The sequence below is a fragment of the Muscardinus avellanarius genome (genome assembly GCF_963383645.1).
Source record: "Muscardinus avellanarius genome assembly, chromosome: 7".
NCBI classification, from domain to species: Eukaryota; Metazoa; Chordata; class Mammalia; order Rodentia; family Gliridae; genus Muscardinus; species Muscardinus avellanarius.
Genome location: NC_137793.1, coordinates 84,288,322 through 84,310,438, shown reverse-complemented (window position 1 = coordinate 84,310,438; position 22,117 = coordinate 84,288,322). Strand labels below are relative to the sequence as shown.

The 22,117-nt window shown below is 44.7% G+C and overlaps 1 protein-coding gene across 1 annotated transcript in view; it reads right to left on the bottom strand.

Annotated features, from left to right (window-relative positions):
- Positions 1–1,267: 1,267 nt before the first annotated feature.
- The window catches only part of PM20D1 (peptidase M20 domain containing 1), a gene marked incomplete at both ends in the record, with an annotated part of 35,139 nt that continues 14,289 nt past the window's right edge, over positions 1,268–22,117 (bottom strand). Inside the window, 4 exons of the mRNA XM_080698229.1 lie at positions 1,268–1,391; positions 3,185–3,284; positions 6,686–6,854; positions 16,184–16,255. Of these exons, the coding sequence (XP_080554355.1) occupies positions 1,268–1,391; positions 3,185–3,284; positions 6,686–6,854; positions 16,184–16,255 (465 nt within the window). The remainder of the gene's footprint in view (positions 1,392–3,184; positions 3,285–6,685; positions 6,855–16,183; positions 16,256–22,117) is intronic.

Here is a 22,117-nt window from a genome sequence, read left to right as displayed (position 1 = left end):
CTGTTTCTAACACAGACAATTAAGCCAGAGCTCCAAGGAGCAGCTCACATCCATGGCAGGGAAGTGAGGAATTGGGGGCAGGGGGAAGATGGGGGTTTATGAGGAGAGAGTAAAGGAACCCCCTGCTACCAAGCCCCAGGAAGGCATGGAAGGTCCTTGCCTGGTGAGGAAAAAGCAGAGGGAGTCTGTCAAGTCCCAGTTCCTTCTGTGACCCCGACTCCCTTGTGATCCACAAAGCACGGCTCCTGGCCTTGAGCCAAGAAATGCTGCTTTCCAATGCCCCCCGCCCGGCAGCTCCAGAGCACATTCAAATATGCTCAGGATCGGAGTCCAGAGAAGAGACAGGAGCTCTGCTGTGCCTAATGGAGGCTAGCTTGTGTCTCCTCATGCTCAAGCGAGTCTCCACCTCCCCTTTGTCCTCCACTTCCCCTTGATCAGTCTGAACTGAGACTTGGTGCCAGGGCCTGGCTTTGCTGGTCCCGGGCTCCACTGAGAGGCTGGGTCATGAGTGCCCTTCTCCTGGGAGCTCAGCCCATAGGATGTGCCAGGGAAATGTTTCCACAGATTAGTGCCTCCTGGGGTGGGATGGCAGCAGCAGGTGGTGGGAACAGGGCAGGGAGGGAGCAAAGCCCAGGGAGTCCTTGGGAGGAGCCCAAGGACAGAGGCTTTCTTCTCCAGGCCCTAGCATGGGTCTCTTTATTTGACCATCGTGGTGGCAATTACAATAGCATCAGTTTGACTAAGTCCTGCTCCAGATGTAGAATAAATTGAGAGTAGGGGGAGGGCTGCAGCTATAGGAGGGAACATGTGAGGAGGCAGCCCACAAGTTCACAAAGGGGATGAGAGGGGAAAGAGGATTTTCTAGCAAGAAGCAAAATATTATGAGCCTTCGAGAAGGCAATCCAGCAAGAGTGACCTAAATTGAAAATGTTCAAATCTGCATTTGTTCAGTTAGGCCTGGAGTGGGAAACAGTTGAATGACCAGCACAAGGTAGATAGGCTCTTCCACATTCAGAGATAGGAGGGACAAGAAGGCAGTAAATGCTAGTCAGTTGAAGGATACAGATTTGGGGAAGAAAAGGGAAACCAGACTTCTGCTGACCTTTCTTTCACTTGGCCCTGTCTAGGGTGAGTTTAGGAATGAGCCGGGCCGGTGAGCAATGTATTACAAATGGTTTTGATCAAAACTTTCATCAACATTGGCTATCCATCTTGGCTTAGTCCAGGCCAGGTGTCAGGTACCCCTAACCCATTTGGCTTCTTGACTTCACAGTTCATGCTGGTGAAGAACTGGCTTCCTGTCTGTGTCAGCATTCTGGATCAACTCAAAGATGAATTTCACCTGGGTCTCGAAGGCTTGGACTGAGATTTTCTCATTGATTCCATGGATGCTGAGGGAAAGAGAGATGCATTTGGAGGAGAAGGGGAGGGTCAAGCGCTATAGCAGGAATGTTATTATAGAGTGCTTTCCTTATCTCTTTTCCTATCACCTAATAGCACTAGCTTCTGACCATCCAGGGATGGGAGAAGCCACTTGACGTGGTTTGGATATAGAATGTCCGCAGAAGAGCTAACTTATTAATGTTCAGAGTTGTTAGAATTAAGTCATGAGAGTTGCAATCTCATCAGTGATAGGTCGTATTGGGTGGTAACTTATGCAAGTGGAATATGGCTAGAGGAGGTGGGTTTCCGGGGTGTCGCATTAGAGATTGCTCCTGTCTTTGAATCTCCTTGCTTGCTATTGCTTCCAGCCTCTATGATGTAAAAGCAGAGCCCTTACATACTCTCTTGCTCCCCCCATCTCCACCTCCTGCTGCCATGCCTTGAGCACCATAGATGTAACCTGGCCTGAAAGGGACTGAACCCTTGAAATCTCCAGAACTGTGAGCCAATGAATTTTCTTTTCTCTAAGTTGTACAATCAGTTGTTTTGGATCACAGCTATGAGAATGCTGGATGTAACACCATCTGTGAGGTTTTGTTTGATGTGCAGGTCATCTCTCAAGGATCCATGCTCATGGCAAAGAACAGTGGGAATTGGGGAGATAGTGAAGCATGTCCTGGAGGATACAAAATCCTTTGCTCTGAGGTCTACTCAATAATTTCTCTTCTAAAAGAGCTATTTTTCTGATTCTCTTTCTCTGAGGACAGATTCCCCAGGTAGACTTTTCTCTAAGCCAGTCCCAGCCCTCAGCTTACTAGGAGTAAGTGAGGTTAGAGAGGGCAACTGCCCAGGGCAGCTATCCTATTCTACTTCATCTAGAGACCTTGTTAATAAATCTCATGCCTACCAGCCTGTCTTTCATAACCCAACCCATAAATGACAAAGTACACTTGTAACCTCAAACATGGTAGAAAAGAGTATCTACTTGCCTCCCCTCCCCACTCAAAAAACAAAAACATGAAAATTATTTTTAAGCTCATATTCAAGTAATTTAATTCTGTTTACAAGTGAACAGTATGGGAAAGTTAAATCTGGATGTGATAAGTACCAGAGAGCTAAATGGAAATTATCTTTTCATATGCCAGGATTCAAAATTTGTGGAAGAAGCCACAAAATAGCAAACCACATACAGCAGTTAAAATTAGTGCTCACATCTTGAATTTCCATAGTATTCCATAGAAAAGCCAAAGCATGTGCCCACCTGTAACCTTCTGTGTGTTTGCTTCTCAGAGAATGCAGAGAAATTTTCCTATTTTGTAGGTAGAGGAATTGAGGTCCAGGGGATAAGCACTCTCCCAAAGGGAGGAAGATCACCTCATAGTCCTGATTCCACCAGGTTCTCACCAGGCACTTGATTATCTCCATCCTTTTTCTTTTTCTTTTCTTTTTTTTTTTTTTTTTTTGTTTTTGTTACTGGAGATTGAACCTGGGGACATTCTACCTCTCACCTACACTCCCAGCCCTTTTTATTTTCTATTTTAAAACAGGGTCTTGCTAGGTTGCTGAATCTGGCTTCAAATCTTTGATCCTCCTGTCCCAACCTCCCAAGTACTGGAATTACTTGGGAGCAATTCCTATACATTCTGAGGAGTGATAAGACTCTGCCAGTGAGGATAGACGGCTTCTACAATGTCTCCACTTTAGTTTGTGGAACCCTGGTTTCTCCCATTCTGTGGACTGTCAGGTGCAGGTCAGATGCATCTCCTTCTATGCCCCCTGCTGCTCAAAGCTGTTCACCCACCTTTTGAAGTCCTGAGGCGTCAGGTAGAGAGGGTTGAATAGGTAGATGCCAGTGGTGAGGTTGGTATAGTGTCTGCTGTCAGTGTTGCCAATACAAAAACCTAGAAAGGGAAGGTTAAGAGGGAAAGGAGCTGGGTGTGGTGGTGCTCGATTATAATCTCAGTACATGGGAGGCTGAGACAGGAGGATCACAGGTTCATGGCTAGCCTCAGCAGCTTAGTGAGGCTGTCCACAACTTAGTGAGATTCTATTTCAAAATAAAAGAGTAAGAAGCTGGGCGTGGTGGCGCACGCTTGTAATCCCAGCATTCGGAAGGCTAAGACTGGAGGATTGCGATTCGCGAACAGCCTCAGCTACTTAGTGAGGCCTTTGCAACTTAGTGAGACCCTATTTCAAAATAAAGAAAAAAAAATAGGGCAGAGGGTATAGCTCGGAGGTTGAATGCCCCTGGGTTCTATTCCCAGACCCCCACACACAAAAATAAAGAGTAAAATAGGGGTGGTAGTATAGCTCAGAGGCAGAAGGCCCCTAAATTCTATCCCCAGTACCATTACCACAAATTAAAAAAAAAAAGATGCTGAGTATGGTGGCACATGCTTGTAATCACTACTTGGGAGGCTGAGACAGGAGGATTGCAGGTTCACGGCTAACCTTAGCTACTTAGTGAGATCCTCCCCAACTTAGTGAGACCTTGTTTCAAAATAAAGAATAAGCTGGGTGTGGTGGGGCATACCTGGAATCCCAGTACTTGGGAGGCTAACATAGGAGTTTCACAGGTTTGAGGACAGCCTCAGCAAGTAGTGACACTGATCAACCTAGGGAAATCCTATTTCAGAATAAAAATAAAATAGATCTGGGGGTGTAGCTAAGTGGTAGACACTCCTGGGTCCAATCCCTATTACTAAAACCTAAACCAAAACCAAATAAAGAATTAAAAAATAGGGCTGAGGGTGTAGCTTAGAGGTAGAAGGCCCCTGGGTTCCATCTCCAGTACCACAAACAGAACAACGAGATAGAGATAGAGATAGAGATAGAGATAGAGATAGAGAGAGAGGGAGGGAGAGAGAGAGAGAAGAGGCTTCATATGAGCAGCTAAGGCAAGGAAGTGGTAGAAAGTAAAATGGTTAGAGCCGGGCGTGGTGGCGCATGCTTGTAATCCCAGCATTTGGGAGGCTGAGACTGAAGGATCGTGGTTTGTGGACAGCCTCAGCTTAGTGAGGCCCTCTGCAACTCAGTGAGACCCAGTTTCAAAAATAAAGGCAGGGGGTGTAGCTCAGAGGTCAAATGCCTCTGGGTTCTACCCCCAGACCTGCAAAAAAAAAAAAAAAAAAAAAAAAAGTGAAATGGTTGGAAAATTAGGAACCCTGGGTCACTATAGAGCAATGTCTGGGTCTTCTTAGGAACCTCTCATTATGGCTTTTTTTTGTTGTTGTTGTTTTTTTCTGCAAGCTATTCTTTCTCAAAACCTTATATAAATGTCATTTCAACCAGTAACACGGAATCTACACCTGAGGGTTCTGGTGAGATATCCCTTGAATGGTCTAAAGCTAAGTACTGTCTGTCCACGAAGACCAGGCAGGCCAGTATTTTCATTTCATCCTCATAGCCATTTGCTATTTTAGAAACCATACGTCTAAAGCCAGGCATGGTGAAAGCCAGGCATGGTGGTGCACGCTTGTACTCCTATCACTTGGGAGGCTGAGATAGGAGGATCATGGTTCAAGGACAGCCTCAGCCTTTTTTGGGCTTTATTTATTTATTTATTTATTTATTTATTTATTTATTTTTGTGGGTCTGGGATGGAACCCAGAGGCATTTGACCTCCGAGCTACAACCCCTGCCCAATTTTTTATTCTTTATTTTGAAACAGGGTCTCACTGAGTTGCAGAGGGCCTCACTAAGTAGCTGAGGCTGTCCACGAACCACGATCCTCCTGTCTCAGCCTCCCAAATGCTGGGATTACAAGCATGCACCACCACGCCCGGCTTAGATATCACTTCTTTATCTCATGGCCTTTAATCTATATTACCATGGTCATAAACACACTCAGGGAAACTTTACTGCTATAGAATGCAATACTCTGCACGTGAAACATAATTTCCTGTTATTCCCATTCTCCCAGGGATGACTGTCCTGCAGTCAAACCTCAAGTTTGTAAAGTCCCAGAATACTCTCTTCCCAGTTCTCTCCTCCCAAAGGCAGAGGGGTAAGGTAACCCAGCTGAGCCTGGCATTCGTCCTTGATGAGGGTGTTCTTTGAGAAAATACACCTCAGAGCACCAACTCAAGCTCATGGAATGATTGTGATGGCAATTTGTGTTTTGTTCTATTTTCTTCTCCTGGTTTCAAATGGATAGTATGTTCTTCATAATTATGTGCTTTGTGGGTTTTCACTTGATGGTTTCTGCCTATCTTTTTTTCTTGTAATAGCATAACCCCATTGATGGGATTATGGCAAAGTGCCCCAGAAAGGAAAAAGTAGGATATGGAAGCTTTGAGGGCCAAGAGAGGAGGATCTGGGATTATGAGGGCCAGGGCCCCTGGGGGTTAGAGAAATCCAGGATTAAAGTTAGATAGAAGGAAACTGGACACAGGCCTTCACCTTAGAATATCTCCCCACACTGTAGACTAGGGAGCCTTAAGCTGTGCTCGGCTATCATTTGTTGAGTTCCTTGGGGGTATCTGTCAAAAAGGCAGGTCCCAGGCTCCCATCTAGATCTGTTAACTGGATCTTTGGATCTACATTTGTTGTTTTTGTTTTTACTGAGGATTTGACTCAGGGTCATTCTACCTCTGAGGTACACACCCAGATCTGTTTATTTTTGAAACAAGGACTTGCTAAATTGCTGAGACTGGCCTCAAACCTGGAACCTGGAACCTCTTGTCTCAGCCTCCCAAGTACTAGGATTACAGGCATGTACTATCACACCCAGATTGGTCAGCATTTTGAGAAGTTCTCCAGGTGGTCCTCTTCTGCTCTTATGTTGGAGGACTGTGGTCACAGATAGATGTGAATGGCATGCTAAAAGCCTGGGGAGGAGGTAGGGCCGGAGCTGCTGGGACTGGACGAGGCTAGAGCGGTGAATGGACGAATGTCGAAGTTAAAGCTTTTCTGGGCAGATGGTTCCGTGCTCTGCTGCCGAGCTGTTGTCCTAGAGTGAATCAGAACCAGAATCTGGTGGGCTCCTGGCCCACTCCGTGGCCTCCCCTGAAAGGAGAATTCTACGCCAACCCTTCTCTTTGTGTAGGAGGGTCATGGGCCCTTGCTGGCCTGGGTTAAGCAAGGACCCAGGCTTGACTGACCTAATTTATTGTTTCGGCTCCTTTCCTGTTTGCTTTCTCACTTCCACCCCGAGGGGAAAATACAGTTCCAGTCCCAACAGGAGGGGAAGCAGCCAGCTGTTTCCAGGATGAGCAGCTGAGGTGGGGGTGGGCCAGAGGGCAATGGGGAGGAAGCAGCTCCAGCCCCACCTCCCTCCAGCCACAGCTGATGAAGTCATTACCTGGGACAACAGTGTTGATTTCCGGGAAGACGGACTGTATGGTCTGGCGGAGCAGCTGGTATCCCCAGGCCTGGTCATCGGAGGGGCTGATGGGTAGCGGGTCAAAGGCTCTCAACACCTGGAACTGGACGCGGTCATCAGCCACAGTGTTCTTGAGGTGTTCTAGAACCTCCACAGTGGAAACAAAGGGGGTTAGACTTCCTATTGATCTGCTTCCCAAGTATCACATGAATTAATTAATTAATTTATTTATTTTTGGTGGTACTGGGGGTGGAACCCAGGGGCTTACTACCTCTGGGCTATACTCCAAGACTTGTCTTATATTTTATTTGGAAACAGGGTCTCACTAAGTTGCTGAGAGCTTCACTAGGTAGCTGAGGCTGGCTTTGAACCTGTGTGATCCTCCTGTCTCAGCCTCCCAAGCACAGGAATTATAAGCGTGTGTCACCACACCTGGCTCTACCACATGAATTTAAATACTCCTGATTTTGCTCCAGTAAGGCAGAGTCATGTGGCTTACAGCAAAGACAGACTTATTTATTTATTTATTTAGCAGTTACTGGGGATGGAACCTGGGGCATTCTACCTCCGAGCAACACCCCCAGCCCTATTTTTTTAAATTTTTTTTTTTTTTTTTTTTTTTTTTTTTTTTTGGTGGTACTGGAGGTGGAACCCAGGGGCTTTCTACCTCCGGGCTACACTCCCAGACCTATTTTATATTTTATTTGGAAACAGAATCTCATTAAGTTGCTGAGGCTGGCTTTGAAACTGTGTGATCCTCCTGTCTCAGCCTTCCAAGCACGAGGATTATAAGCGTGCACTACCATGCCCGGCTTATTCTTTATTTTGAAACAGGGTCTCACTGAGTTGCAAAAGTCTCACAAAGTAGATGAGACTGGCTTCAATCCTGCATGATTCTCCTGTTTCAGCCTCCCAAATGCTGGGATTACAAGTGTGTGTTACCATGCCTGGTTTATGTATTTATTTATATATTCATTTGCTTATTGTGGTACTAGGGATTGACACCAGGGGCATTCTACCTTTGAGCTATATACCCAGCCCTGTTTATTCTTTCTTTCTTTCTTTCTTTCTTTCTTTCTTTCTTTCTTTCTTTCCTTCCTTCCTTCCTTCTTTTCTTTTCTTTTTTCTTTTTTGCAGGTCTGGGGATGGAACCCAGGGGCATTCAACCTCCGAGATATACCCCCTGCCCTCTTTTTATTTATTTATTTTATTTTTTTCTTTTGAAATATATTAATAATCAGAGCTTTCCCAAATCTTCCTAGGCCATTCCAATACTGGTACATTCCCCCCTTTGTCTAGTAACTTCCTGACACCTGTCAGGCCAAAGGTAGATACAGAAAATACATTTTGACATTTACAATTTTACAAACATTTAACAAGAGCTCATTTCCCATTAATTTTAACCCCATTTCTATCCCCCTGCTCTCTTTTTAATTCTTTAATTTGAAACAGGGTCTCATTGAGTTGCAAAGGGCCTCACTAAGTAGCTGAGACTGTCTGTGAACCGCAATTCTCTGGTCTCGGCCTCCTGAATGCTGGGATTACAAGCATACACCACCACACCTGGCTATATTCTTTATTTTTGAAACATGGTCTTACTAAGTTGCGGAGGGCCTCACTAAGTGTGGAAGGCCTCACTAAGTAGTTGATGCTGTCCTCAAACCTATGATCTTCCTGTCCCAGCCTCCTAAGTACTGGGATTACAAGTGTGCACCATTACATCTGGCTTCTATTTTATTTTTTATTTTGAAACAGGGTCTCAATGGGTTGATGAGAGTCTCACTACTTGCAGAGGCTGTCCTTGAACTTGCAATCTTCCTGTCTCAGCTTCCAACCATCTTGATGCAAGGAGATGAGCCTTCTTCAACTTGAAAGTCTCAGGTGGCAAAAGGGCCATATACCTTTCCCCCCCTACTCTGGGCATTCCTGCTTCCTGTTTGTTACAAATGCACTAGAGCCAGGAAGATGAGCTCAACACAGACATAAAAAAAAAAAAAAAGCCAGAAGTTTGGATGCTTGTATTCAAATTTTCTCTCTTTGCCCCTTTTCCTCAGGAAGGAACCTGAGGAAACTCCTAGAAAATTCATCCTGAAATGACTAGAAGGCATCCATCAAAATCCCTGATCCCAGGAAGGATGTGGACCAGACCCTGAGGATTAGGTCACATGTGGAAATAGACCAAGAGGCTTAAGGTGGTCCCTCAAAGCCACTCAGCCACCTAAGGAGAACCCAGCATTGATCTCAATGCAGTTGGTAAGTAGTTGCTTTAAAATGGTCTCTGTCTTGGAGAGCTGGGGGTTACCTGGATGGGACTATTATCTCAAGAGGAATCATTTTAGGCCAATGTGCCTAAAAGGATGTTAGGAGCTGAGCCTGGAGAAGGGAGGGTTCCCACTTCTGGCTTAGAAACCAGCCTTTGAGTCAAAGCAAATTCCCTGCTATTGAACGGGAGAGGTCATCAAAGCTCATTTTCACTTATAGTTTAGTTTCACTGTAGCACTTACGGCCCAAATATTCTAATACAATAATTAACATACAGTCTCAGTCCATTCTTGACCCATTGAAAGGTTCTTGAAGTCATCCTCTATCAGGTAGGCTGGGACCATGCCTACTGTCCCCTGCCCAAATTACTTAGAGATTCCCACCCCCAAAGTTAAAGAAGGTATACAGATTGGATCTTTTTAGTAAGAGGCCAGGTCGCTCACCAGCTGCTAAGTCAGGTTTTGGCTCAAGGGCAGGGACTGTGTTCACATCATTTCTGTATTTTTGGTATCAAGCACAAGAAAAGCATATAATAAATGTTGCATATCATACCTGAGATATAAAAGATGTGAACCAAGCCAGGCACGGAGGCATGCCTACAATCCTAGTATTTGGGAGGCAGAGACAGGAGGATTGTAGGTTTGAGGCCAGCTTCAGTAATTTAGACCCTGTTGCAAAATAAAATAGGGCTGGGGTGTAGCTCAGAGGTAGAATTCCCCTGAGTTCAACCCCCCTCCTCCAAAAAGAGATGAGAATAGTAAAAATAATAATAAAAGTTATTTCATTATTTGTTCAGAGTTAGACAGTTAGTACTGCTGGGCTGGGCATCCTTCTGATTTCACAAGGACAGTGCATTGTTGTTTCCTGAGCAGATACAAAGGAAAGTGGAGAGGAGAATTAGAAAGATGTTCATCAGCTGGGCGTGGCACACGCTTGTAATCCCAGTGCTTGGGAGGCTGAGACAGGAGGATTGCACTGGTTTGAAGACAGCCTCAGATACTTGGTGAGGCTCTCAGCAACTTAGTGAGACCCTGTTTCTAAATAAAATATAAAATTGGTCTGGAAGCATAGCTCAGAGGTAGAAACACCCCTGGGTTTTACCCCCAGTCCCACAAAAAAAAAGAAAGAAAAAGAAAGATGTTCATCTGAGATGGATGAATTCTGAGCCCAAGTTTGAAGGAAGGATATGAAACTGATAGAGAAGAGGCAAGAGATTCTGAGCATGAAGAGGGACAGGCACAAAGACTGGGGGCTGATGGCAAACTCTGTGCCTTGGACAGTCATGGCTGTGTGGCTTTGGGCAAGTTCCTCGGCCTCTCTGCCTCAGCTTGCTCATCTGTTAACATGAGGTGGAATTCTTCTGCATGTTTATGATGTCTAGTACTAGATTATATCCTGTGGGGTATATGCAATATTAAAAAAAGGAGAGCCGGGTTTGTTGGCGCATGCTTGTAATCCCAGCATTCGGGAGGCTGAGACAAGGAGGATCCCGGTTTGCGGACAGCCTCAGCTACTTAATAAGGCCCTTTGCAACTCAGTGAGACCCGGTTTCAAAATAAAGAATAAAAATAGGGTTTGGGGGGGGTGTAGCTCGGAGGTAGATGCCCCTGGATTCATCCCAAGTACTGAAAAAAAAAGGGGGGGGGAGGAGTCGGGTGTTAAAGGAATCCCTGTCTCAGTTCATTATAAGGAAGACCTTCACAACTGAGTTGCATGTATTGAGTACCAGACTGTCACGGGCTTTCCTGTGAGCAGCTGAACAGCAGGTATTCATTTTCCTTGCCTTCAATGGACATACGATTCTCATGAGAGAAAAACATCTCTACTGATAAAACACCACCACAGTGGTGCGGGAACATGCTAGAAGGACTGTAGACAGAGAAGTGAAAGGTTAATGTGCTTTAAAGTAACCTTTGAAATCTCTTACCACTGAGGAGTCCCTTCTCCTAGTTCCATTCTTGCAACTCTGATCATTGTCTAGGACGGAGGGGAGGAGGTGGACCCTCTATTATAAACAGATAACAGTAGCATGTACTGAGTGCTTACTATGTGCTGAGCTCTAGTAACAGTCTCACCCACCTTAGGAGGTGGATTCTGCTTTATCCACATGCTAAGGATATGTGGACCGTCCCCCACTGAGCTCTTACTCCTGGACGCATGCCCAGGTCTGACTCTCCTGCTCTGATCTCAGTGGAAATGCCCCCTCAGAAAGGGCCTCGCCGAGCCGGGCGTGGTGGTGCACACTTGTAATCCTAGTACTTGGGAGGCTGAGACAGGAGGATCACAGGTTCGTGGCTAGCCTCAGCAACTTAGCAAGACTCAACAACCTAGCAAGACCCTGTTCCAAAATAAAAACTAGCCGGGCCTGGTGGCGCACGCTTGTAATCCCAGCCTTTGGGAGGCTAAGATCGGTGGATCACGGTTTGTGGACAGCCTCGGCTACTTAGTGAGGTACTCCGTAACTTAGTGAGACCCTGTTTCAAAATAAAAAATAAACAATAGGGAGGGGGTGTAGCTCAGAGGTAGAATGCCCCTGGGTTCAATCCCCTGTACAAAAAAAAAAAAAAAAAAAAAGGAAAAAATGAAAGAAAGGAAGGAAGGAAGGAAGGAAGGAAGGAAGGAAGGAAGGAAGGAACTAGTCTTCTCTACAGCGCTTCGGTTGGGCCCCTTCACTGATGAAGACCTCATACTGTCTAAGATGGTGTATTCTAGCACCCTCCCTTAAGTGGAGGTTCCCTGACACCCCTATTCATGGCTGTATTTCTACTCCTTGTGACCCATTGAGAACAAACCTCCCTTTCCACATGGCGACCTGTTAAATTTCTGAAGACTCTTTTTTTTTTTTGGTGATACTGGGGTTCCTGGAAGCCCTTCTATCTCCGGGCTACACTCCCAGACCTATTTTTTACATTTTTTATTTGGAAACAGGGTCTCCTAAGCCAGCGCACGCGGCTGGCTTCGAACCTGCGCGATCCTCCTGTCTCTGCCTCCCAAGCGCGGGGATTACAAGCGTGTGCCACCACGCCCGGCTTTTTTTTTTTTTTTTTTTTTTGGTGGTACTGGGGTTCCTGGAAGCCCTTCTACCTCCGGGCTACACTCCCAGACCTATTTTTTACATTTTTTATTTGGAAACAGGGTCTCCTAAGCCAGCGCACGTGGCTGGCTTCGAACCTGCGCGATCCTCCTGTCTCCGCCTCCCAAGCTCCGGGATTACAAGCATGCGCCACCACGCCCGGCATTAAATTTCTGAAGACTCTTGTTCCTCATAGGGAGGGGCTGGAGCCAACGCACATCTGGGACATGGAGAGACAGTTGAAGATGGAGGAAGGATTCTGGGAGTGGCCTGTGTTCCTGCTGGATCCAGCATGCAGCCCTGTGCATGCGGCCCGGAGACTTTGTTCTTGGCACTAGTGACCAGGACAATTGGGCCCTGTGAGCGTTGACTGACGGAGGCTTTCCATTCCTCCTGGGGCCAGGTGGGCAGGGTGGGCCCATAATCCCAGGGGGTCTCGTCAGATAGACAGGGAAGGAAGGGCCCTGCGGTGGGGGGAGAGAGGAGGGAAGAGTGCCAGGACCGAGGGAGATGAAAGCCCCGCTGGGTGGGAAACAGCTCTCGAAAAGGGATGGAGTTGGAACGAGGCTGGAAAAACACTGGTGGAAAGAAGCTCAGAGAGGGGAATTTGGTGATTTCCTGGCCCCACGAGCCCCCAGGGAGAGGACAAAGGTTGGCATCTGATGCGAAGCAGCAGAGCCACAGTTCACTCTGGTCTCTGCTCCCCCTCAGTCCAGTGCTGTGGCTCCGGCAGGCCGTCAGTGGGCTTCCTTCCTGAGTGAGACCTCCGTGGGACCAACTTAGCAGATAGGACCAAGGAAGTCTAGTATGACCCCCCTCCCCCGCCATGCTGCTCTGACTCTGTCAAAGACCTGCCCTCTGTGCTCCAGAGGATACTGTCTATCCATCTTATAGCTGTTGGGTTGTCATTTTGGTTATTTATTGTTTTGGTACTAGAGATTGAACCCAGGGCTTCACATATGCGAGGCTAGAACTCTACCATTGAACTGCACCCCCAACTTCTTTTTGCTTAATTTGAACCTTTTGTGGTGTGTGTGTGTGTGTGTGTGTGTGTGTGTGTGTGTGTGTTACTGGGGATGGAACCCAGGGGCATTCTGCCACTGAGCTATACCCCCAGTCCTATTTTAGTCTTTTATTTTGAAACAAGGTCTCACTAAGTTGCAGAGGGCCTCACTAAGTAGTTAAGGCTGGTTGCATACCTGTGATCCTCTTGTCTCGGCCTCCCAAGTTTGGCATTACGAGCATGTGTCACTACACCTGGCTTTATTTTTGTTTTGAAACAGGATCTCACTAGGTTGCTGAAAGTCTCCCACATTGCTGAGGCTGTCCTTGAAACCTGCTATTCTGTCTTAGCAAGTACTAGGGTTATAGGCATGTACCACCACACCTGACTTTATAGTTTATTTTGAAAACAGGGTCATGCTAAATTGCTGAGACTGGCCTCAAACCTATGGTACTCATGTCTCAGCCTCCCAGATACTGGGATTGCAGCTGTGTGCCCCATGTGCGGATTTGAACACAACCAAATAAACTGTCATTTCCTGCAGATATCAAACATTCCGTGTAACTTCTGCTTGCCCTTTAGCTTGCAACTCAATGTCACTGCCCCAGGGAAGCCTTGCCCCAGAAGAGGTCTGCTTCCTTGTTCTGTTCTCTGATAGCACAAATAGTTCCTTTCAGCTTGGTACCTATCACTGACTTGGAGCTTCTAATCTAGTTACTAATACTCCAGCTTGTACCTCTAGCTCATGTCTCTCTCCAGACTTGAGGTGTTTGTTTATTTATTTTGTGGTACTGGGGATGGATTTATTTTGTGGTACAGGGGAATTCTACCTCCGAGCTACACCCCCAGCCCTATTTTTTATTCTTTATTTTGAAACAGGGTCTCACTAAGTTGCAGAGCGCCTCACCGAGTAGCTGAGGCTGGCTGCGAACATGTGATCCTCCTGTCTCAGCCTCCCAAATGCTGGGATTACAAGCCTGTGCCACCACGCCCAGCTTTCCTGTCTCTTTCTTCTCTAGCACTTCCTTGTCATTGCAACCAACAGTATATCCTGAATAGCAAATCTGAGTCAATCACAGCGCAATTTGACTTCTGAAAAATTTCTTCTGGCCATAGATTAGAGCTCAAGGTCCTCAGCAAGACTTTGATCGCCAAGCTGTGACTCCATCTCCCGGAACTGTCATCTCCTATGACTCCTTCCCAGTTGTGCCTCCTCCTGAGCCACTGTGAATGTCTTATCTCTAGCCAAGTCCTGATGGCCCTTTAAGGTCCAACTTAAATGTCTAAGGGCCAGAAACAGCCTTCTGGCCCTGCAAGATAGCATCAGTTTCCTTTGCAGTGCCCCCATGGTGATTTGTATGTCTCTAATAGTTATAATCATCGTGTAGAGCTGGGGCTACGGCAGACTCTGGAATGCGACTGCTAGATGTGTAATTGTTGAGTGAACTGCTTAACTGCTCTGTGGTCTGTGCTTAGGTTCTTTTGTGTGTGTGTGGTACTGGGGATTGAACCCAGGGGCATTCTACCTCCAAGCTACACCCCCAGCCCTATTTTTCTTTTTTTGAAATAGGGACTTGCTAGGTTGATGAGAGTCTCACTATTTGCTGAGGCTGTCCTCAAACCTGCAATCCTATTGTCTTAGCCTCTCAAGTACTGGGATTACAAGTGTGTGTCACTATATCAGGATGCATACCCAGTCTTTTATTTTATTTTTAATTTAATTTAATTTTTTGTGGTACTGGGGGTTGAACCCATGGGAATTCCATCTCCAAGCTACACCCCCCCCCCAGCCCTATTTTTTATTCTTTATTTTGAAACAGTGTAGTAGCTGAGGCTGGTCTCGACCTGTGATCCTCCTGTCTCAGCCTCTCAAGTACTGGGATTACAAGTGTGGGCCACCACACCCAGCCACACCTGCCCCTTTAAAAAAAATTTAATTGGGTGTGGTGGTACACAATTGTAGTCCTTCTACTTGGGAGCCTGACAGGAGAATCACAGGTTCAAGGGTAGCCTTGAAAATGTAGCAAGACATTTATTTATTTATTTATTTATTTATTTATTTATTTATTTATTTATTTATTTTCAGGTCTGGGGATGGAACCCAGGGGCATTCAACTTCCGAACTACAGCCCCTGCCCTATATTTTATTCTTTATTTTTTGAAACCGGGTCTCGCTGACTTGCAGAGGGCCTTACAAAGTAGCTGAGGCTGTCCGGAACTGCGATCCTCAAGTCTCAGCCTCCCCAATGCTAGGATTACAAGCCCGGCTTGTAGCAAGACTTTTAGCAACCTACTGAGATCCTGTTTCAAACTAAAAAATAAAATAGGGTTGGGGGTATGGCTCAGAAGTAGAACTCCCCTGGGTTCAATCCCTAGTTACTGTGCGTGCGTGCACACACACACACACATACACACACACACACACACACAAATTAATTTTCAAACAGGATCGCACTAGGTTTCTGAGAGTCTCATATATTACTGAAGCTGACTTCGAATTGGAGATCCACCTATCTCAACCTCCCAAATACTGGGGCTGCAGGAGTGTACCACACACCCAGCTTTGTGCCTTGGTTCCTGCCAGTTGAATGAGAATAATGCACTTTTGATCTCAAAGTGTGGTTTTAAGGATGTGTACAGATGTCTATATACATAAAAATGGTGCCAAACACACAGCAAACTCAGTATATACATTTGCTACTATTGTTATCAGTATTTTTTTTTTTTTTTGTGGTACTGGGGTTTGAACCCAGAGACATTCTACCTCTGAGCTATACCCATCCCCTTTTTATTTTTTGTTTTGAAATAGGGTCTCACTAGGTTGCTGAGAGTCTTACTGCTTTGCTGAGGCCACCCTTGAGCCTGTGATCCTCCTGTCTTGGCCTCCCAAGTACTGGGATTACAGGCATGTACCACCATTCCTGGCATTATCAGTTATTTGACTTTGTCTCCCATCCCCAGGCTCCAAGTTCCCCCAACCAGAGGTCTCCTATCCTAGCCAACTAGCCATAGAATACTTTTGAAAAATGTAGGTTGTACAAAGAAGAGTTGGTCCAGCTTTAGAATTGTAACTTAACCCAGGCCCAAGGGCCCCACCTCCTTGGTGCTGAGCCTGCAGTCTGGAACACACAGCACGTACCTCATGGACTGTCTGTGCAGGGTGGATCCGGATATTGACGGTGGCCTGGGCCACTTGGGGGATGACATTCACCTAAGGAGAGAATCACACATCCTGGCCTGAGCCAAACTCAAGTCTTCACAGCTGACCCCTGCCCAGGAAATACCAGCTACTTCCAGCAGGGTGAGAAGAAGCTGATTTAAGGACCCAGGACCCAGGGCTTAATCTAGGTTTGCCCTGTCTTCCGTGGGCTCTTGCCATGCAGCTGTATTCCAAGATAGAAGGGTCTCTGCCTTAGGCCATGTATTCATGCTTCTTGGTCCTGGAGGGGATCAGGACTAATAGGAGAAGATGATCACATCATGAAGGGATTTTTCACCCCTTGGAAGGTGGGAGAGAACAGATTCAATTGTTTTTCCTCCTCCTCCTCCTGTTCCTCCTTCGTTTGTGGTACTGGGGATTCTACCTGTGAGCTATACCCCCAGCTCCATTTTTATTTTTCTTGGATTTTTTTTGGGGGTTATACTTTTTTTTTTGAGGTACTAGGGATGAAACCCAGGGGGCATTCTGCCTCTGAGATACACCCCCAGCCCTATTTTTTTTTTTTTTTTGCAGGTCTGGGAATGGAACCCAGAGGCATTTGACCTCCGAGCTACATCCCCTGCCCAATTTTTTATTCTTTATTTTGAAACCGGGTCTCACTGAGTTGCAGAGGGCCTCACTAAATAGCTGAGGCTGTCTGCAAACCACGATCCTCTGGTCTCAGCCTCCCGAATGCTGGGATTACAAGCATGCGCCACCACACCCGGCTCCCTATTTTTTAGTCTTTATTTTGAAACAGGGTCTCACTGAGTTACAAAGGACCTTACTAAGTAGTTGAGGCTATCTGTGAACCATGATTCTCCTGTCTCAGCTTCCCAAATGCTGGGATTATAAGCATGCACTACCACACCCTGCTTGATTTTGTATTATTATTATTATTATTATTATTATTATTATTATTTATTATTAGTGGTACTGGGGATGGAACCCAGGGGCCTTCTACCTCCGGCTACAGTCCCAGACCTTTTCTATATTTTATTTGGAAACAGGGTCTTTTAAACCAGATGAGGCTGGCTTTGAACTTGTGTGATCCTCCTGTCTCAGCCTCCCAAGCCCAAGGATTACAAGTGTGAGCCACCACGCCTGGCAATTTGATTTTGTATTTTTTTTTCCAGGTCTGGGGATGGAACCCAGGGGCATTCAACCTCCGAGCTACACCCCCTGCCCTATTTTTTATTCTTTATTTTGAAACAGGGTCTCACTGAGTTGCAGAGGGCCTCATAAGTAGCTGAAGCTGTCTGGAAACCGCAATCCTCCAGTCTCAGCCTCCTGAATGCTGGGATTACAAGCTTGTGCTACCACACCCGGCATGATTTTATATTTATAATTTTATTTTATTTATTTATTCATTTTGGTGGTACTGGGGTTCCTGGAAGCCCCTCTACCTCCGGGCTACACTCCTAGACCTAATATATATATATATATATATATATATATATATATATATATATTTTTTTTTTTTTTTTTTTTTATTAATTTGGAAACAGGGTCTCCTAAGCCAACTCACGCGGCTGGCTTCGAACCTGCGCGATCCTCCTGTCTCTGCCTCCCAAGCGCAGGGATTACAAGCGTGAGCCACCACGCCTGGCGATTTTATATTTTTAAAATACTTTATCTTCTGTTTTTTACAGAGTCAAGGATCAAATCCAGGGCTTTGTGTGTGCTAGGTAAGTGCTCTGCAACTGAGCTAAATCTCCAACCCCTTCATTTTTATTTTGAAACAGGGTCTCTCTAAGTTGATGAGACTCTCATTATTTGCTGAGCCTGTCCTCAAACCTGTCATCCTCCCATCTCAGCCTGGGATTACAAGTATATACCGCCATATCTGGCTCTTTCTTTCTTTTTGGTACTGGAGATTAAACCTGGAGGCATTACCCTGAGCTATACTCCCAGCCATTTTTATTTACTTTTTTAAATTTTGAAACTAAGTGGCTGAGAATCTCACAAAATTGCTGAGGTTGACCTCAAACCTGGGACTTGAACCTGTGAGCCTCCTGTCTCAATTCCCTAAGTATTGGGATTGCAGGTGTGTGTCATCACACCTGGCTCTGTGTATCTTTCTTTGAATTGGTATGGTACCAAACAAAGCACTAGACTCTGGATTTGAGAACTGGGCTGTTACATATTGGCTGTGTAATTCTGAATAACTACAATCTCGTTGTGCCTGTTTTCTCATCTGAAATACAGAACTTTTAGAAGGATCAAATGGAGCTGGGCGTGCTGGTACACACTTGTAATTTCAGTACTTGGGAGGCTGAGACAGGAGGATCACAGGTTCCTCTCAGCCTCAGTCTCAGCTACTTAGTGAGGCTCTCTGCAACTTAGTGAGACCCTCTTTAAAAAAAAAAAATTATAAAATTAGGGCTCAGGGTGTAGCTGGGAGCTAAAATGCCCCTGGGTTCAATCGCCAGTACTGAAAAAAAAAATCAAATAGAGTAATAAATGAAAGCATTCTGGGAGAAAAACACCATTCAATTCAAATGCACGGATACAGCACTATAGTAATTCAGTGAATAGCACAGCCAGCTGGTGAAGATTCTGGGGTCAGTTACGCGCTCAGCACACCAGTCAGTTATGCCAGGAATCGCAGCATTCCCTTACTTCAACTTGGGCTCCAGATTACAAGGGCTTCTCAAGGTCATATCGTACTCTGGGGAAATGGTGCCCCCTGAAGCTGTGTGATGGGTATAGGAGTGGTGTAACTTCCTTCAGAATTTCAGAAAGGCTTAAGTTTTTTGCATGCGTAGGTTTGGTCCTTTTTTTTATTATTATTATTTTTGGTGGCACTGGGATGGAATCCAGCGGCATTCTACTTCCCAGCTATACCTCCACCCCTATTTTATTTTGAAACAGGTCTCACTAAGTTGCTGAGGGCCTCACTAACTTGTTGAGGCTGTCTATAAACCTGTGATACTCCTATCTCAGCCTTCCAAGTACTGGGATTAGAAGCATCTGCCACCATGACCGGCTCAGGCATAGTACTTTAAAGAGAGATGCCCTTAAATGGTCAGTCCAACTGGAAGTGGACCAATTTCCTGAAAAGTAATTCTTGGAATAAAAATCTATCAAAGTATTGATTCTCCTGAAACTTACTGTAAGCCTCATGTAAAAGTTATGTTTGCCGAGGTCACTCAGTATTTAGTAGATTTTAGGAAATGATAATGCATATGTTTTAAGTGTTGTATAATTCACACATAACATTTATTTATTTATTTATTTATTTATTTATTTATTTATGGTATTGGGGATTGAACCCAGGGGCATTCTACCTCTAAGCTATATCTTTTTTTTTTTTTTTTTTTTTTTTTTAATTTTATTTTATTGGTGCACTGTCTTCATACATCATAGTGGAATACAAACTTTTGTAGACATACATGCACACATCGCCCAGTCAGCCCCCACCCGATCCCCACCCCATTCTCTCCCCATCCCTCCCTCCCATGCTTGGCTTAGTGGTTGACATCTAGTATTATAGCAATTTATCCAAAATTAAAAATGATAATCTCACATAACAGTTTCATTTGTCTGATACCAAGCTTTTGATGTCTTAAAGATAACATTTCAATATTTCTTTTTGCTTTCTTTCTTACAGAGAATATTTTTTTCTTTTTTTTTTTAGGTGAAACTATCATATATTTATTTTTCAGAAAAAAATCTATCCTGATATGGAATATGGACTCTAGATACCCAAAACAATCTCGAAGCAAAAACAAAGCTAGAAGATGTATATTTTCTGATTTCAAACCATATAAAGCTACAATAATTGAAACAGTGTAGTACTGTTCTAAAGGCAGATATATAGACCATTGGAGTTAAACACAAGCCTAGAGCTAACTTCTTCCCTATATTGTCAAGTTATTTTTGACAAGGTTTCCACAAAGATTTGGTGGTGGAAATAATAATCTTTTAACTAAATATTGTTGAAAAATAACAATTACATGGAAAAGAATAAAATTGGACCCTTACCTAATCCCACATACAAGTATTAACTCAAACTAGATAAAAGACCTAAATATAAATCTTAAGACTATAAACTTTTAGGAGAAAATCTGGGTCATAAAACCTCACAACATTGAAATTGGCAGTGATTTCTTGGATATGATTTCAATGGCACAGGCAACAGAAGAATATACAAACTCCCTAAAAAATAAAAGAAAATATTGTATATCCAAAGACAATGTAAACAGAGTTAAAAGTTACTAATAGAATTGGATAAAATATTTCCAAATGCTATATCTGAAGGTATATTAATATTCCAACTAGAAATCCTAAAAATTAACAACAATAAAGGCAAACAATACAACTTAGAGATAGGTAAAAGACTAACATAAATAATGAATCTCCACAGATAACCAATCTTAGTTGTCTGTTGGATGGAAACTCTTGTTTCTCTGGTTCTGGTGAGTGTTACCTATTTCTTCTTTGTAGTTAATCTCTTTGAGTATTTTCTCTAGCGCTGGTTTTGAAGACATAAATTCCTTCAGTTTCTGTTTGTCATGGAAGCTTCTTATTTCTCCATCTAATTTGATAGAAAGTTTTGCTGGATAGGAAATTTTTGGCTGGAAGTTGTTTTCTTTCAGAGTTTGGAATATGTTACTCCAAGCCCTTCTGGCTCTCATGACTTGGTTTGGGAAGTCTGGAGTGATTCTAATTGGTTTGCCTCTGAATGTCACTTGGCCCTTTGTTTTTGTTGCCTTTAAGATTCTCTGCTTGGCTTCCACATTGGTCATTTTGACAATTATATGGCGTGGGGATCCTCTTCTCGGATCCTGTCTAAAGGGAGTTCTATAAGTTTCCTGGATCTGTGTATCAACCTCTTGCTCTATATTTGGAAAATTTTCTGCTATTACTTCCTTGAAGAGATTGTTGATCCCTTTGGTATCACTTTCTTTTCCCTCCTCTATTCCAATTATTCTTAGGTTAGCTCTCTTAAGATGGGCCCATATTTCTTCAATGTCAGATTCCTGATGTTGGATATCTTTTTCTAGATTAGAAACTATGCATTCATTTTTGGATTGCTCATCTTCTAAGAGCGAGATTCTATTCTCCATGTGGTCTAATCGGTTGTTTGTGCTTTGAATTGAGGCCTTTACTTCATTAATTGCATCCTTTATCTCTTTTTGGCTCTCTCTGAGTTCTTTTCGAAGCACCTCTATTATTTCTACAGTTATTTTCCTGATTTGATCTTCTAGAAATCTCTGATTTTCTGTTTTATCAGGTTCTGATGTTGTGGGGTTGTGCACATTCATTACTTCAGTGTTATTCCTCTTTCCCATGATTTCGGAGGTTTGTGCCTTCTCTGGGTTCTTCCCTTGGGTCACTATGGCTTCACTTAAGGTGCTCTGGATCTCGAGTCTGTATTATCTCAGACCCTACTACTCCTTTACTGGGTTGTATCACAGAGTCTCCGACCCAGGGAGTCGATAGAGGCTGCTTTAAACTATGGGGGGTGCCAGGTTGCACGCTCTCCTATGGTGTGATATCTCTGCCACCACCACTCCCTCACTGGGTCAAGTCCCAGGAGGCACAATACTGGGATTTCTCCTCTGTGGCCCGCAATTTGACTCACTGTTCTTGAGTACGTAGATGTAGCTGTACTGGACTCGGTGAATTCACTGCTGCTGCCGCCGCCGGTGGCAATATGGCGCCTCTGCCACGCCCTCGGCCATGAGGCTGGCGTAGTTTTTCTTCTCTGGTTTTGATTTCCACGCTGAATCCCTGCACTGTGTGCTGAGCTCAGCCACTGGGAGCTTTAAATGCTGTCTGCGCCGAAAGATCCCGCCTGGCTGTTCCACATCGGCTCACCTCGGCTTGCTGTAGCCGTCCGCTGAGTTCGCCGCTGCCGCCGGCAGT